A 17,406-nucleotide genomic window follows, 5' to 3' on the forward strand; every position below is an offset into this window, starting at 1 on the left:
AACACAACATTGCAAATTAACCACACTTCAAAATAAATAAATAAGTAAGTTCTGCAAAGAGATACACTCAAAGACACTACAGATAAATCAAAATAGAATTCTGTAAGATGTTCAGGTAACCCACAGGGCAGGAAAAAGTAATCAGAGAAAACAAACAGAAAACAAAAGTAAAATGGCAGATTTAAGCCCAACATATCGATAATACATTAAACGTAAATGTTATAAACACACAAACTAAAAGAATTTGGCAGAGTAGTTTTAAAAAAATGACCCAACTATATGCTGTGCACAAGAAATTCACTTCATACATAACCATAAAAGTAGATCAGAGGGCTTCCCTGGTGGCGCAGTGGTTGAGAGTCCACCTGCCAATGCAGGGGACACGGGTTCGTGCCCCAGTCCGGGAAGAGCCCACATGCCATGGAGCGGCTGGGCCCGTGACCCATGGCCGCTGAGCCTGCACGTCTGGAGCCTGTGCTCTGTAACGGGAGAGGGAGAGGTCACAACAGTGAGAGGCCCACGTACTGCAAAAAAAAAAAAAAAAAGTAGATCAGAAATAACAGGATGGACAAAAACAGGTATATCATGCAAGCACTGATCAAAAGAACGCAGGCATGACTCCATTAATACCAGATAAAGTAGACTTTAAAGCAAAGAAAATGACCAGAACAATGAAAATTGACCCTTTATCATCATGTGATGAAACAGTCAATCTACCAAAAAGACAAGCAAGCCCAAATGTGTGTGCAACAAACAACAGAGCAGAAAATACATGAAGCAAAACTAATATAACCTAAAGAAGAAATAGACAAATCCAGTGTAATCGGAGACTCCAGATCCCTCTCTGAGCAATTGATGGAAGCCTGAGACAAAAAACCAGAGAAGCTCAACGTCACCATTGGCCAGCAGGATCTAATCAACATTTATAGAACATGCCCCCCAAATTACAGAATACACATTCTCTTCAAGTGTTCACAGACATAAAGCAAGATAGACCATCTCTTAGGACCTAAAACAAACCTCAACACACTTAGAAGAATTGGAACCACACAGTGTGTGCTCTCTGATCACAGTTTGTGTTCTCTTGGAATCAAACTAGAAATTAGTAGCAGAAAGAGAACAGAAAAGTCTCCAGACACTTGGAAACTAAACATCACGCTTCTAAATAATCCATGGATGAAAGAGAAAGTCTCAAAAAATACACTGAATGAAAAATGAAACCACTACATATCATAGGTTGTGGGATGTGGCTCAATCGGTACTGAGAGAAAGAAGTTTATAGCACTAAATGCAGACTTTAGAAGAGAGGGTTATAATTATGCACTCACTTTAAGAACCTACAAGAATAAGAGCAAAATAAACCCAAAGCAAGCAGAAGGAAATGAATAGTAAAGAGCAGAAATCAATAACATTAAAAATAGAAAAACAACAGGGAAAATCATTGAAACAAAGAGCTGGTTCTTTGAGAAACATTTTCAAAAAATCAACAAACATCCAGAAAGACTGACCAAAAACAAAACAAAACCAAAACCAAAAAAAAAAAAAAAAGAGGCATGGGCTTCCCTGATGGCGCAGTGGTTGAGAGTCCGCCTGCCGATGCAGGGGACGCGGGTTCATGCCCCGGTCCGGGAAGATCCCGCACGCCGCGGAGCGGCTGGGCCCGTGAGCCATGGCCGCTGAGCCTGCGCGTCCGGAGCCTGTGCTCTGCAATGGTAGAGGCCACAACAGTGAGAGGCCCGTGTACCGCAAAAAAAAAAAAAAAAAAAAAAAAATTAATTAATTTTTATTGTGGTAAAATATACATAACATAAAAGTTACCATTTTAACCATTTGGAAGTTTAAAATTCAGGAGCAATTAGTACATCAAAATGTTGTATTAATCATCACCACTGTCTATTCCCAGAACTTTTTCATCATCCCGAACGGGAACCCCGTACTTATTAAGCAGTGACTCCTTCCCCCGCCCCCACCTCCTGGAAGTCTGCTTTTTTCGATTTGCCTATTCTGGGTATTTCACATACATGAAGTCACACAATAGGTGGCGTCTTTTTTTTTTTTTTTTTTTTTTTTTTGCGGTACACGGGCCTCTCACTGTTGTGGCCTCTCCCATTGCGGAGCACAGGCTCCGGACGCACAGGCTCAGCGACCATGGCTCACGGGCCCAGCCGTTCCGCGGCATGTGGGATCCTCCCGGACCGGGGCACGAACCCGCGTCCCCTGCATCGGCAGGCGGACTCCCAAGCACTGCGCCACCAGGGAGGCCCAATAGGTGGGGTCTTATGTCTGACTTATTACACTCAGTCTAGCATTTCTGAGGTTTATGCATGTTGTAACTGAGTGATACTTTATTGTAGGATGGACCACACTTTATCCATTCTTCTGTAGATGGACAGCTGGGTTGTTTCCATCCTTTGGCTGTTGTGAGTAATGCTGCTATAAACATTTGTGTGCAAGCTTTTGTTGGAGTATCTGTTTCCGATTCTTTTGGGTGTACACCTAGGAGTGGAATTGCTGGGTCATACGGTAATGTTATGTTTAACTCATTGAGGAGACACCAAACATTCTTCCAGAAAGGCTGCACCATTTTACATTCCCACCATCAACGTGTGAGGGTTCCGATTTCTCTGCATCTTCTCTAACACTTGTTATTGTCTGTTTTTTGATAATAGCCATCCTAGTGGGCATGAGGTGGTATCTCATTTGGTTTTAATTTGCATTTTCGTAGCGAGTAATGACGTTGAGCATCTTTTCTTGGGGAAACAGGTGCAGAGAGGGTCACACAGCTAGCTGGAGGACAAGAGGGTGCCAAAGTCCTGGCAGAGAGTCACCAGGAGACCGAGCCTCCCCTGGTGCCCACCACCCAGGAAGTCCTCAGGGGGCAGGCCAAGGGCCTCTCCTGCTCTGCTCCTCCAGCTGAGGCCTGGGCTGGCATTCTGAGGACCCCGAGGGCATTCTAACTCAGGATTTCTGACCCCTGGGAGCCCAGCCCTTTTTGGGGAGCCACAGAGACTGAAGCCCCCATCTGGGGCAAAAGAAGACTGTAGTGTCCAGGCTTCCTTGAGGGGCCAAGGCCAGCAGCCGAGGGACAGGACCCCCTCCTGTTCCCACCCTGCCACTGGGGCCTCCTCCTCCCCGACATCTGGGCATATCTCTCAGGGAGCATTTCCTCCTCCTTGCAAGCTGGGAGTGCCTGACATGACCTGGGCAGCAAAGGAGTGTCCTATGTGCTGAGAGCATGCACCTGGACACCATCCATCCAAGGCCATTTACTAGCTGTGTGACTTTTGTCAAGTTCCTTAACCTCTCTGTGCCTCAATCTCCCTATCTGTAGAATGGGGATGATAATAATGTTGAACGAACAGGGTGGTTCTGGGATTAAGTAAGGGCAATTGCAAAGCTCAGAACAGTGCCTAGTGTGCAGCGGGGCTGGTGTGTCTCATACGTAGCCTCACTGCACTGCAGGAGAAGCTCCTGTGCTTGCTCCCTTGCAGGTGACGGCAGAGGCTCAGAGACTCACTACTGAGGGGTGGGCAAGTTGCTGGGCTGCTCGCTGTCTGGAGGAGGGGCTGAGGCTCAGCCCCGAAGGCAGTGACCTGGCTGAAGGCAGTGCCGGCCCTCGAGGGGCCCCTCTCGCCTCCACACACCCTGGGCCGCTCCAGGTAAGGGGCTGCTATGGAAACCCCCTGCGTAGTGGAAAGTCCGAAACTCTACAGGAGCCTGTTTGCTAATCTCCAAGCCAGAGCCTGGGTGACGCCCGAAGCAGTCAGGCCAGCCTCACGACAGAGGCACCTGCAAGGGTATCAGGGCTTTAAACAGTGAAGTGAAGACTTTGCTCTTCTTGGCAGTTTTTAATTTCCCTTGAACAGTTGGCCTGTGACTAAAGCGTTCCCTAGGGACCGCTCAGCCCCCCAGGGAGAAAAAGCACTGGGTGCGGAGTGACGCTGGGGGAGCATGATGCTGAAAGAATCGGGGCTGTGGGCCAGTCACCCCAAGGCCGCAAACACAGCTCCCTGGCATCCGGGTGCTTCTGCGTGTGAAATTTGGGGTCACGCAGGACAGGCAGTAAAGGCCCCCAAGCCCCACATCTCCACAGCTGCACCCACGGCACTGCAGCCTGTGGGCTCAGCGCCCTGGAGGTGGGCAGTGCCAGGGCCCTGCTCCTGACTCAGTCCCCAGAACGTTCCACAGGAGAGCTAGCCCAAGAGCTCCATGCTCAGGTCCTGGCCCTGGAGATGACAGTGCCCTCAGCCCTCACCACCGCCCCCTGTGCCGGCCCCAGGCTGACGGAGCTCACGTCTCCACCTCCAACACCGCTGCCCCAGGCTTGGAGCAGCCCGAGGCCCAGAACTGAACCGTCAGGGGCCCGGGCCTGGAGGTGGGGACACAAAGGCCGGGCTCCCAGGTCAGGAGGGGACTCACAGCGCCCCACCCCGGACTCCCACCTCAGTGTAACACATGAGGGCCGACGCATGCAAGAAGTCTCAGTGACAGCCCCGTCTCATCAGTCACGAGTCCTTCCCCCTGCCCCGTGCGGCCGGTCCCAGCCCAGTGCTGGCCCTGACCCCAGGCTTCCTGGAGCCCCCACCCACCCTCCAGCCCCGTCCCCAGGCGCCCAGCTTCTCTCCCTAACACAACCTGGCCAGACAGCTTCCTCCAAAAGTCCTCCCAACTCTGCAGGCTGACCACAGGGATGGTCCTTCCCACTGTGTCTTGCATCCCTGCCCCCTAACCAGACCCCCGAGAGCTCAGCATCTCTGGACGCCCCAGTCCACTGCCCCTGCCCACAAGCTGCCTGGGATGCTCTTCCCATCTCGTGGACTTAGGGACCCCTGCTGCGACCCTCCGGGAAGCCTTCCCTACTTCCCCCCGGAAGCTTCTGTCCCCCAGCCTCTGTCCCCCACCTAGGAAGACTCCTGGGGCGCCCCTTCCTGGGCTGTGAGCCCCACAAAGACAGAGGTTCCCATGGCCCATACACAGGATGTCTGTCCATGGGGCCAGCTGCCTGCTAGAAGCCTTACTTTCTAACACACCTGGAGGAAGTAGAAGGTGGGTATCAGCTGGGGACTCCCAGTGGAGTGTGTTCATTTTAAAAATGAGAGGACTGGACGCAGCCTAAATGCCCACTGGCGGGTGAATGGATAAAGGAGACGGGGTGCATATACACAGTGGAATGTTACTCAACCATGGAAGGGAACGGAATTGGGTCATTTGCAGAGATGTGGACGGACCTAGAGACTGTCATACAGAGTGAAGTAGGTCAGAAAGAGAAAAACAAATATCGTGTATTAACTCATATATGTGGAAGCTAGAAAAATGGTACAGATGAAACTGTGTTTGCAAAGTGGAAATAGAGACACAGACGTAGAGAATAAACGTATGGGCACCAAGGGGGGAAAGGGAGGGTGGGATGAATTGGGAGATTGGGACTGACATATATATACTACTGTGTATAAAATAGATAACTAATGAGAACGCGCTGTATAGCACAGGGAACTCCACTTCGCTGTACAGTAGAAACTAACACGACACTGCAGAACAACTATAGCCCAATAATAAAAAAATGAACAAAAAGACAAAAAAATGAGAGGACTGAAGGTCAAGGAAGGAAAGCAACTTGCCCAGCAACACCAGCCTCCAGGCAATGCCCAGCTCTGAACCCACTGACATGCACTCGTCATACCCCATCAGGTGGGTACCTCCTCCTACAGCCCCAGGCTTGAGACCCTGAGCAGCTGCTGCGACGGTGGCAGCGGTGCCCACTCCCCACCAGGGACTCTGCCCCCGCGCAGCCCCGTGGAGGCTTCCCGTGCTGCCTCTCCCAGCTGCTGGGGCACCTGGATAGCCCCTGCTCGTGTCTGACACTGCGCCCCAGGTGAGGGGAAGACACCTGTCCTGGCTTTTCCCCATTCGAACAGGGCCCTGTGGGATGCTGGCTGCAACCGCATTTTGGGAATTGAGTCCAGAGGCTTCTTTAAAAAGGAAAGAAAAGCCAGCAGCCTGCTGGCGGGTGCACAAGGGGGCTGGCAGGTGTATGGGACCATCTAGCACTCGGGTTACAGGGAAGTTTCCGTTCCTGCCCCTGAGGAAGCTCCCTGGGCCCTGATTGGCTCGGGCTGAGCGGCTTCTGCTCTCTCCAAGGAGAGCCCGGTATAATAGAAACCCGGGCCGTGAGCTCAGACCCGCGGAGGCCGGAGGAAGCACCTGGGGCTCCCTCTTCCCGGGCCAGGCGTGCCCACCCAGGTGCCCGGCGGCGCAGGGGGTGCGCCAGGGCCAGGAGGCTGACACGGCCTAGACACCCCACAAGTCCAGCGGCACCCCGAGGCCGCGGGACCCCAAGCGGGGAGAGCGGGCACCCAGTCCCGTGTCCCCGACCCTGCAATGATGGGCGAGGCCCGGGCCGGTGGGGACCCGGCGCTGCGCCGCCTCCTGAGGCTGCACCGCACGGAGATAGCCGTGGCCGTGGACAGCGCCTTCCCGCTGCTGCACGCGCTGGTCGACCACGACGTGGTCCCCGAGGACAAATTCCAGGTGGGCCCCTATCCAGACCAGCGACCCAGCAACACGCCCCAGCCTTCCCCACGCCCGCGCCCAGGAGCGGGCAAGGTCGCGGAAGACCCGTTCCAGAGGGACCCTCCCCAGCCCCGCCCCTCCCCACTCTCCCGCCCCCAAGCCCCTCCCGCCCCCAAGCCCCAGCGCCAGGGTAAGGTCCCTGCCGCTAACCCGCAGCCTGCCCCACGCCCCACCCGCCAGCGGAGCGAACGGTCTCCAAGACAAGTTCCGGTGCCCCCCCCAGATCCCCAAAGCCCCCTCCCAGCCCTCCCCAAGCCTCCCTCCAAGTTGAGCCCAGTCTCCTAAGATGAATTCCAGGTGGTCCCCCACCTCACCCCAGCACCCCCCTGCCATCCCCCACCTGCCCCAAGCCAAGGGGATGGACACAGGTGCCCAAGTCTCCAGCGGCCTCCTCAGGGTCAGCATCTGCCCTCTGGTCCCGCAGTGGAGCCGGCAGGAAGGGGGGTACCCGGGAAGGGCGGGGCCCCCATTCCCGCTCTGCTTCAGGAGACGCTGCGTCTGAAGGAGAAGGAGGGCTGCCCACAGGCCTTCCACGCGCTCCTCTCGTGGCTCCTGACCCAGGACGCGGCCGTCATCCTGGACTTCTGGAGGGTCCTCTTCAAGGACTACAACCTGGAGAGATACCCCCGGCTGCAGCCCATCCTAGACGGCTTCCCCAAAGGTGGGGGCCCTGGGGGCTGGGTCCCGGCCGCAGCCCATCCTAGACGGCTTCCCCAAAGGTGGGGGGCGCTGGGGGCTGGGTCCCGGCCGCAGCCCATCCTAGACGGCTTCCCCAAAGCTGGGGGCACTGGGGCTGGGTCCCGGCCGGCTCGGCCTCCCTCCCTGGGGCTGGCAGCAGGAGTCATCCTCTGAGCCCCAGCTGGACTGTGAGAGGGGAGGCGTGGGGCTGTTTAGGGAGCCCCGGACACCACCTAGACCATCTTGGCTTCTAAGAGCAAAGAGCTGAGGCCTCACCTGCCTGAACGGGGCGTCGGTTCTGGGCTTGAAGCTCAGCCTCTGGCCCTGCACACGCCCGCAGATGTGGACCTCAGCCAGCCCCGGAAGGGGAGGAGGCCCCCGGCTGGCCCCAAGGCCACCGTGCTGCTGCCCAGGCCTCCCACCAAGAGGAAGGCCCTGGAGGAACCGAGGGCCACCCCGCCGGCAGCTCTGTCCCCGAGGGGCACCTCCAGCCCAGGTACCCAGCTTGAGGAGCCGGTGGGCTCACAGATCCCCTCACGGAGCCTTACACCCCCTGACCACTCCCCCTCCCTGACCTGGTCCGGGAGCATCTGTTCCTCCTGCTTGGCCCAGAGTCAGCCTGGCAGAGGTCCCTCTGGGGACTTGGACGGACCCCCTGTATGAGCCCCGCAGCCCTTGTTGACCCCCGGGCCCTGTGAGTAGGCAGGTGGGTGTACTTCCTGTCTCCTGATGTGGACACCAGAGCCCGGTAAAGCAAGGGGACACACCAGAGTCCGGGAGACCCCACCTGGCACTCTCCCACCTGCGCCCTGGCGTTGGCCCAGCAGCGGGAGGAGGGCCAGGCTGTCCCTGCTCCCCGACAGGCTCCCACGTCAAGGCCAAGCCCTCCAAGAAGTCAGAGAGCAACGCAGAGCCACAGCGCCTCCCGCTGGGCAACGGTGAGCCAGGCCCCAGGTCTGGGGGTCAGGGGTCCGTCTTGGGAGCTGGGACCATGCTGGCCTGGGGTCACCCCACCTATGCCCCTCTGAGTGCCCCATCCTTCAGGGCCAGCTCCGACCCTGCTTCCTCCAGAGAATACCCCCTGTCCCTTGGCCAGATGCAACCTGGGACCTGGAGACCTCCCATGGGCCCCTGGTGCTGGCCTGAGGGCAGGCTCTGGGCACCCTGCCTCCCTCCCAGCCCAGCCCAGGGCCACATCCCAGCGTCTCTGTTCATTCCCGCCAGCTGGGTTCGGACGGCTCGTACACCACACACCAGACCACACCACATACGTGTACACGCACACGCACACGCACTCCATGGCCCATCTCTGCACTTACGTGTGGGCTGTCTGTCTGTCTGTGGAGGGGCTGGACCCCCTCCCCAGCCTGCCCTGTGTGGAAAGAAGGAAGGATTCTGCTGCCCAGACGCCCCGCACTCCCCACTGCCCGTGCTCAGGAGCCATCGTCCCAACAGGTGACCCCCCATTTGGTGCTCCTTTCCCCAGGAATTCAGGCCATGTCCGCTTCAGTCCAGAGAGCCATGGCCGTGTCATCTGGGGACGTCCCAGGAGCCCGCGGGGCCGTGGAGGGGATCCTTATCCAGCAGGTGTTTGAGGCAGGTAGACGGCGCTTGGGGAGGGGCTGCCAGGGATCCACGTCCCGCTTAGCTCCCCGGTGGCTCCGGAGCATGGACAAGGCACCCCTACTCCCTGCAGTGGGTCTGCCGTCTCTGGAGCGGATGCTCTGGGCAGGGCTTGGGGAACTCCTGGACTCTAAGCTGGACAACCTGCGGCCCCAGCCCCGCCCGCCCCATCCTTGCAGCTCCTCCTTCCTCCACTCCCTGTGCCGCACACCCTCTGGGGACGCCGAGGACCCTGGGAGCTGGTGCGGGCTCCAGGCTCACCCACAAGGGACGGTCCCAAGTAGTTTCCTAGGGCTGTTATGACGAGTTGCCACAAACGGGGTGGCTTAAAGCAACAGAAACACCAAAATCAAGGTGTGGGCGGGGCCGGGCTTGCTCCCTCCGAGGCTCTAGGGCAGAGGCTTCTCTGCTTCCTCCAGCTCATGGCAACCCCCATGCCCCGGCTTGTGGTCACATCACTCCAGCTCCTCGCCACAGAGGCTCCTCCCTGTGTCTCTCTGCGTCCTCTCGTCTTCTCATAAGGATGCTGTCCTTGGACTTCGGTCCAGTGCAAGCCCATCTTAACATCTACAAAGACCCTACTTGCGAATAAGGCTGCATTCCGAGACTCCGAGTGGATGAGAATTTGGGAGACGTGCTTCCCCCCAGCAGAGAATCCCTGCTGTGTTCAGGACCCGGGGCCCAGAGCTGACTGGGGTGGGGTTTGTGGGGGGAGGAACAGCCAGCTGTAGAGCCTCCCTGCCAGGCCCCCCCCCCTCCCCGTCTCCTCCCAGGTGGCTCCAAGAAGTGCATCCAGGTTGGGGGGGAGTTTTACACTCCCAGCAAGTTTGAAGACCCCAGTGGGGCAAAGAACAAGACCCGAAGCGGCAGCAGCCTGAAGACGTTGGTCCGAGCCAAGGGGACCCAGGCTCCTGCCCCTGTGAGCGCTGCTGGGACCGCCCCTGGGGAGGCCTGGCCCTCCGCCCCCTCCCCCAGCACCCGGGGCAGCAGCGTCCTGTCACCTCTGGTGGGGAGCTCTGCTGGGGCTGGGGACTGCCCCTCCCGCCCGAATGCCTCCCCTGCTGGTGACCCTCTCTCTTCTCCCTGGCAGGGTGGAGGCGATTCGAGGGCAGGCCAGCGGGACAGGGCCCCGGGACCCCCTGCCCTTCCCAGTGAGCCCCAGCTGCACCAGGTAACGCTCAGAGCGCCCCCAGGATCCTGAGGGCGGGGCCTCCTGCCGATTTGCCGCTTGTCCAGGGCAGTCACTCCAGGGACCGGAGGACAGAGGTCTAAGCTTCTGTTCACAGGGTGGAACACTTTACTTTTAATAGCATTTTTTTCTGATAATACGCAATTGTAAAAATTCACATAAGTTAGAGCACGTGAGTCCTCCCAGGCTCTTAAAAGCACAGCGTTCGGTCCGGCTGCCAGCTGTCCCACGCCTCACAGTTGGGCCCTTGGTATGGCTGTGTCCCCTGCTAGGAGCCAGGAACCCAAGCGTCACGTACGCCCTTGGGCTCCCAGCACCGTTTCTGCCGGGGATCCCGACACCCCCGCCAGGCGCTGTGCTGGCCCCCGGGGAACGAGGAAATGAGAAGGACTCACGCCTGCCCCCAGGAGCTCCTGGGCTGCTGGGGCCTGGGGGGGGGTTGCTACAATGAGTGCGCTCATCACTGTGAGGGGCTGCCCAGCCCTGTAGTCCCCGGGGGGCTTCTGAAGGAAGTGGCGTCCAGGGGGGCACGGTGGGTGCTATCCAGGCAAGGGCGCAAGCAGGCCTCAGGCGGAGGGGACAGCGGGTGACCAGGGCCAACGGGAACACCGCTGGGCCTGCCCCTCCGCTGCCCCGTGGGTGTGGCCGTGTGGTCTTGGGGCCGCCTGGAGCACAGGCACCCGCGAGGAACCAGCCTTCCTTAAGGACCGATCTTCCCAAGAGGGATGGGCCAGCAGGTGTTCGGGGCTAGAGTCTCAGAGGTGGGGGGGCCTTGGGGAGCCCTGGGGAGCAGGCAGTCAGGGCGGGATTTCAGCAGGGAGCCGGCGAGGGGCGTCTCTCGGGGAGGGCGCTGCCCCATCCCGGGTCTTCCAGACGCCGCGTGTCTCTCACCCGCGCCAGAAGAACGAGGATGAGTGTGCGGCGTGCAGGGACGGCGGGGAGCTCCTCTGCTGCGACGGCTGCCCCCGCGCCTTCCACCTGGCCTGCCTGACGCCCCCGCTCCACCAGATCCCCAGGTGGGCCTGGCCCCGCCCAGCCTCCTCACTGGCCCGCCCTGAGTGGGAGGCCGCCCAGCAGTGTCTCCACTCCAGGGATGGGCAGTGAGGCCAGCCTGGGAGGGGGCCTTGGCTCAGGTCGCCGGGCGGTGGGGCTGGGGCCCGGGATCCTCCCACCCACGTCCCCGCGTGGCCGCGCTGTCCCCCCCAGCCTGGCCAGCAGGCCGCTGAGCCCCAAGGCAAGGGACGGCCGTCCCGTCCCATCTCGCCCCATCTCCCCCAGCCCAGAGCGCCACAAGCAGCCGACCAGCGGCACTAAGCAGGGTCTGACTCCAAGTCGGGCTGGGGAGCACAGAGGCCGCAGAGCTGCCCCCCAAGGGCCAGTGGGGGCCCAGGCTAGGTCCAGCGCAAGGCCCCCTGCCCCGGCCCCCCGGGACAGCGCTGTCCGCTACCAGCAGCTTCCGCAGGTCAGGGCGGCCTGGGTGCAGGGCGGAGCGCTGGGTGGGCATTCTCGCCCCGACCCTGCCCCGCTCACCGCACGACCTTGACCAGGTCACATCTCTGGCCGGGTCATCCCTCAGCTCTGCTCAATGCTGCCCGCCTTCCATTCTCTTCCTTCCTGCCCTTGACCGGCCCCTGTTCTACTGGGCACTGTCCCCCCGTGGAATCGAGGGAGGCCAGCCTAGGGAGGCCCGACCTGCAAGGCAGGGCCCGTGAGAGCCAGGCCCAGGCCAGGCCGCTGCAGGTTCGCGGGTGTCGGGAATTCTTGGGGCTCATCCGAGAAGCACTCGGGTGACGTGCCAGGCTGGCGAGGGCCGCCCCAGCAGGCTTAGCTACCCCAGCATCCCGGGCTCTCCTGCTCACCGGCCGGGCAGGCCCTTCCCCCGTGGCTCTGCCCGTGCCCTTAGTTTCCCCATGGGGGAACGGAAAGGGTGACCTGGAGAAGCCCTCAGGCCTCCCCTGTGTTGCGGGCTTGGGAGTCCACTGTCCCCTCTGCCTCGCCCTGCATGTCTCTGGCCGGTGACAACGCGACCAGCGGGACCTGGAGGTGCTCCAGCTGCCTCCAGGGAAGAGCCCAGCGGGACCTGCCCCGGGCTGAGGAGCCCCGGCCCCAGGAGCCGCCTGCAGAGACCCCGGTACACACAGGCCCACTCCCAGGCCCTCTGTCCGCCGGCTGCCCGCCTCCTGGCCACTCCTGTGGGTCGGGCCTGCCCCAGCCAGAGAGCCACGTGCCCCCCACCCTGGCCTGGCCCCGTCAATTCCGCTTTCTCCTGTGGGACCACGGGGGCGCAGGCCACCGGGAAGCGGCCCTTACAACGGCCCCGCTTCTCAGTCCTCTGCTTTGGGGCCTTCAGCTCCATCAGCCCAACACAGGGGACGCACTTCGACCACCGATAACATTCTCCAAAAATGTTCTAAGTGTTCTGTTACCGCAAAGTCACAACGGATACGATGCGTGCCCCAGCATATGCCGAGTGTGTACTCCGACAGCCCGTGAGGGCCACGGGGCCCCGCCTTTAGATGGGGAAAGGGTCAGGGAACTTGCTGGGACCACAGAGCCGGGAACGGCACCCGGGCCTTTCCCACCCAATGTGGCGCTCTTCCCCACGACGCCAGCCCCCGGTTCCCAGGGCCCCAGCGGTCACTAACTCCTGGGTGGTGCTGGGCAAGTCCCCTGCAACACCTCTCAGAACCGACCCTCCGGTTCCAGGTCCTCCTGGCACTGAGGTCAGCGGGAGAGGAGGCCAGGGGACCGCCCAGCGAGCGCCCCGCTGGAATGGATGCTGCGGTCACCTACAAGCACCTGCTGGCCTCACCTCCTGCAGCCCCCCCGCTTGTGCTGGACCCCTCGGCCCTGCACCCCCTCTTGTGTGTGGGCCCTGAGGGGCAGCAGGTGAGCGGGGTGCTAGGGTCAGGGTGGCTGTCTTCAGGGAGCTCAGGGTCTACAGGGGCAGCCCGGTGAGCCTGAAACAGGACAGTGACAGGCGGGGGTAAGGAGGTAGGATTCAGATGGAGGTTAGGGGTGGGGGCCGCGGGGAGGGCGGGTGGAGGAGGCTGGAGGGAGGCCCAGGGGCTCTTGGGGTTGCTAGATTACCCAGAACGAGGTGCGGGCTCTGCGGGGGAGGGTGAAGGGAAGGGGGCTGCTGGAGGGATTCCAGAGGACGCGACCGTTCTCTCATCACTCTCGAAAGCCCCCTCACAAGGGCAGGACGATAAAGTGGGTAGAGTTCGCAGCCCCAGGTCTCCCAGGCCCTCCTGCCTCCTCTGGAACGGACGCCCTTCTGGGTTCCCTTGACTAGCCCTGAAGGGGGTCCGGGCCCACCAAGGGGGACCAAGACAGGACACCTAGTTTCACCAAGCTGCAGCCCAAAGGTGCTGGGGCGCCCTTGACCTCTCTAGGCCTCGATCCCGAAACCTCGGACTCGCCCCCCACCCCGTGCGCCCCTCCCGGAGGGGTCCCGGGGCCGTGCGCCCCTCCCCGGCCCCCGGTCACCCCGCCGTGGTCCGTCTGCAGGGCCCGGCGCCCGGCGCGAGGTGCGGAGTGTGCGGGGACGGCACGGACGCGCTTCGGTGCTCGCACTGCGCCGCCGCCTTCCACTGGCGCTGCCACTTCCCCGCCGGCGCTGCCCGGCCCGGGTGAGTACGGGGCCGGGACCGGGAGGGGGAGGGGGAGGGCCGGCGACCCCCCAACGGCTTTAAGATTGCGGGGTGCAGAGGGCACTCCCAGCCCTGCCCCAGCCCCGGCAGCCTGCAGCCTCTCCTCCGCTCGCCAGGACCGCCCTGCGCTGCAAATCCTGCTCCGGAGACCCCGCCCCGGCCCCCGGGGAGGGGCCGCCCGCCGCGACTCCTGCCCTGAGCCCCGCCCGCCCGGCTCCCGGGACCCCCAAGCTCATCGCCAAAGCCGCCGCCGCCGGCCCTGGGGCGCAGGTGAGGGAGGACCCCGCATCTCCAGGGGAGGCCCCGGCCCGGGCGCCAGCTTCGCGGGTGTGCACCAAACCTGACCATGTGTTTATTCTGTACATACGATATATTTGTTTAAATCGACTCCCGTCTGATACCTTAAATCTGCAGAGAAAGGCAACCCTCCCAAGCCACAGCGGCTATGCAGCCGCCGGTTGGGGTTGGTTGCAGGCCCAGAGCTCCGCTAACCCCCCAGCTGCCCTGGCCCCTTCCGCACCCCCCGGAGTGCCCTGTGCAGGGAGCGCCATCCTCATCCTCGCGGTGGGGCGGGGCAGGGGAGAGCGGAAGGAGAGACGTGTGACTCCACCCGTGTCATCTCGCCTCCAATCCTCCAGCAGCCTTGGGCCCTGGGACCTTGGGGAGGAGGGACCAGCCTCACTGGACCTTCGCTTCCCAGGGCTCCCTCAGAGCCAGGGAGGCCTGTGTGTCTCCTGCGCAGAGGCCTGCAGAAGGTGGCGCATCTGCCCCGACCACCCACAGCAGGGGCCTTCCTGCCCACATCCCTGCCCCTGAAGAATCCTTGGGGGCCCGGGGTGGTGATGTCCTACCCCCGTCCATGGTCCGTCCTACCTCCCAGTCCCGCCTCGTAATCCCCTGCACGCACGGTGGGTGACGGCACCCCAGGCACTGGGCACAAGAGGGCTCACACCTACTGGCGTTCCGCTCCTTCTGGAAGCCTCTCTCCGGATCCCCAGCCCTCTGCACTGTGTGTGCCAAGCCCTCACCCAGGGCTAGTGGCATCAAGGGCTGGAGAAGTTCCCGAGATTTGGCTGATCTGAGCTACAGACTGGGCGATTGCATGTGGTTCCACTTAGCATGGCCTCGCTCCGCCTAGCCTGCGAGCCACAGGGAGTGTGCCACGTCCCCAGCTCTGGCCCTCGCCCCTCAGGGGCACGGTTGGCCCCGCAGGCTTGTTGGGTGGCTGAAGAGTGGCTGTGGGACCAAGCTCTTTCCTGTCTGGGCCTCACGTTTCCCATCGGTGACAGGGTCCCTTCCAGCTGGTCCTTGCCCCAGAGGGGTGGCAGGGACCTGGCCAGGCAGCCCCGAGCTCACCCGCGCCCACTCTGCCTCCGGAGCCGGATGTTAGAATTCAGTTCCCGGGGTCCCGCCTGGAGGAGCGCGCAGCACCCCACTGCCCTGGCGCGGACACCGCCTCTAACCGCTGCTGCTGCCTCTGTAGGGAGTCCTGCTGCTGTGGGGATGAGCCCGGCAGGGGTGCGGAAGGTGGCTTGACCTCCTCCCTTTTCTGGGTTCCAGGCGGGGGACGATTCTGCTGTTCACGAGCCAGTTCTGCACAGGGATGACCTGGAGTCCCTCCTGAGTGAGGTAACACGTCACCTGGCTGGGGCCACACCCGCCCCCGTCCACCTCCACCTCCGCGGCCTCTGAAGCAGCCAGCTCTCAGGCCACGGGAGCAGCTGGAAGCCCCTGTGCTGGGAACGCTGGACGCCACAGGCCCACGTCACCCCAGAGGGCGCTGGCCCCTCCGCGCACAAACGAGCCAGAGCGGGCCCCAAGCTGCTCCCCTTTCTAGCTGCCCTGGAGGTCCCAGGGCCTGGACCCTGGAGAGCTGGCAGCTGCAGGAACCAGCGCCGGGGCCACTGAAGCCTGATGTGGAGGCCGTGACTTTCCCTGGGGCTAGGCACTCTGGGACCACGCCCCCTTGCACATCCCTCCCTCCCCCTCCTCAACCCAGGCCCCTCCACCCGACGATGAACAGCTAGAATCACTGGGAAGAAAAGGTGGCTTTTAGAAAAGGTTAAAGTCCTCCAGCCACCCCCAGACCCCAGGTGGCCAGTACGTGTCCTCAGGGGCCTGGCGTGGCACCTTGGGGATCCCAGCTGACCACGGGGGCCCTGCCTTGGGTGCTGGGCCAAGCACGGGCAGGTCCCAGACACCGAAGCTGTCTCTAGAGGCCCCAAGAGGGCCGGGGTGACCCGAGGTGCCAACATAGGTGGGCAGAGTGGGGCAGATTCACCAGCCCCTGTGGAGCAGGTCACCCCCGTTCTGCTGGAATATCAGGCATTCCCACGGCGCCTCCAGTCCCGCTGGAGCGTCAGGCCCTGCGCAGAGCTGGGCAGAGTGAGGGAAGGAGCTGGTCCTGCCGAGACATCCGGGAAGAGGCCACCAGTTGACAGAACAGCCGTGGTGGCTGTGCCTGGGCTTACAGGAAGCTCGGAGGAGGAGTGTGGGATGAGGCGTGCCCCCTGTTTCCGCATCTCTGTATAGGAGGGCTGGGTTGGATAGCACCTTCCCACCACGATGTTTATGACGCAGGTGGCCCTGGAGGCCAGGGCAGGCACGCCTGTGCCCCGAGGTTCTGGCCCAAGCCCCGCTCTCTGCTCTGTCGTGCAGCACTCCTTCGACGGCATCCTGCAGTGGGCCATCCAGAGCATGTCCCGCCCGGTGGCCGAGGCGCCCACCTTCCCCTGCTGATCCAGGACCCCCGCCTTCAGGCAGCGTGGGAGGAGGCGGGCAGCACCTGAGGACGCTGCCAGCGCCAGAGCAGACCTCACACGCACGGCCACTGGCTTGGAAAGGGACCGAGGGGGAGGTTAGGACCAGGCGCTGCGACGTTCCGAGTGCCGTCGACAGCCAGTCTGTCAGCAGCCGTGCCTGTGGCGGCACAAAGCCGTCGTGTGCGCTGAAATTAAAGTCACTTCTGTGGGTTCGACATGCTCTCCAGTGCAGTGTGCTTGTTTCGGGGCGGGGGGGGTCTGTTCCCCTGTGTTTCTGGTGCCCGTCGTGTAGGCTGAGCTGGCTGGAACAGGAAGAGAATGCCCGGAGCAGGAGTCCCTCTGCTCCACCCTCTGCTGGAGCCCCCAGGGGCTTGCCCTGCCCCCAGCACAGCCCCTGCCCCACGTGGCCTGGCCCCACCCCCCACACGCTCCTAGCTCCTGTGCTCCTCGAAGGGCCAAGCTCGTCCCCACCCCAGGGCCTTTGCACGGGCTTCTCCCTCTGCTCGGAGCTCCTCTGCCTTGGTGCTCCGCATGTCTGTTTTCTCACCTGTGAGATCTCAGCTCCTCGTTCATTCATTCAGAGTCATTTATTCGGGAAACCTTTACTGTGGCTCTTCTATATGCTGAGCATTAGGGGTCCTAGAGGGACATGCCGGTGACAGGCTACTCACAAGAGGGGGCGACCTCACACAGAAGCAGGAAAGAGGACGGGGTCGGGGGCTGGAAGCTAGAGTGGTGTGTCCGGGACAGCCATGAGGTCAGCTGATGGGAGCACCGTGGCCGCCGTGGACAGCGCTGTGTTTGTTTCGCTCGTGGCACCCACCGCTGGGAGACAGCCCGTCAGAACTGAGTCCTTTCCTAGTGGTGTCTGTCTGCCCTTAAAGAGGCCACTGTGGGACCTGGGACCCTGTCTGGCTCTCAGCCATGTCCC

General features: G+C 61.5%; 1 protein-coding gene across 1 annotated transcript; it reads left to right on the forward strand.

Moving 5' to 3' along the window:
* The first annotated feature begins 6,381 nt into the window (after window positions 1–6,381).
* On the forward strand, window positions 6,382–16,452 carry AIRE (autoimmune regulator). The gene is made up of 14 exons (XM_012539048.2): window positions 6,382–6,528; window positions 7,057–7,231; window positions 7,589–7,744; window positions 8,112–8,186; window positions 8,735–8,848; window positions 9,645–9,790; window positions 9,962–10,042; window positions 10,961–11,076; window positions 12,092–12,191; window positions 12,767–12,949; window positions 13,571–13,692; window positions 13,830–13,926; window positions 15,274–15,342; window positions 16,372–16,452. The coding sequence occupies exons 1-14, from the start codon at window positions 6,382–6,384 to the stop codon at window positions 16,450–16,452; spliced, it is 1,662 nt and encodes a 553-aa protein (XP_012394502.2).
* Window positions 16,453–17,406: the final 954 nt, after the last annotated feature.

This window comes from Orcinus orca, chromosome 5, assembly GCF_937001465.1.
Source record: "Orcinus orca chromosome 5, mOrcOrc1.1, whole genome shotgun sequence".
In the NCBI taxonomy this organism is placed as follows: domain Eukaryota; kingdom Metazoa; phylum Chordata; class Mammalia; order Artiodactyla; family Delphinidae; genus Orcinus; species Orcinus orca.

Coding starts and splice junctions, on each gene's coding strand:
- AIRE (XM_012539048.2), top strand. CDS start 6,382: ATGGGCGAGGCCCGGGCCGGTGGGGACCCGGCGCTGCGCCGCCTCCTG. Junction 13,927..15,273: donor CCCTGAGCCCCGCCCGCCCG/GCTCCCGGGACC, acceptor TCTGGGTTCCAG/GCGGGGGACGATTCTGCTGT. Junction 15,343..16,371: donor TGGAGTCCCTCCTGAGTGAG/GTAACACGTCAC, acceptor TCTGTCGTGCAG/CACTCCTTCGACGGCATCCT.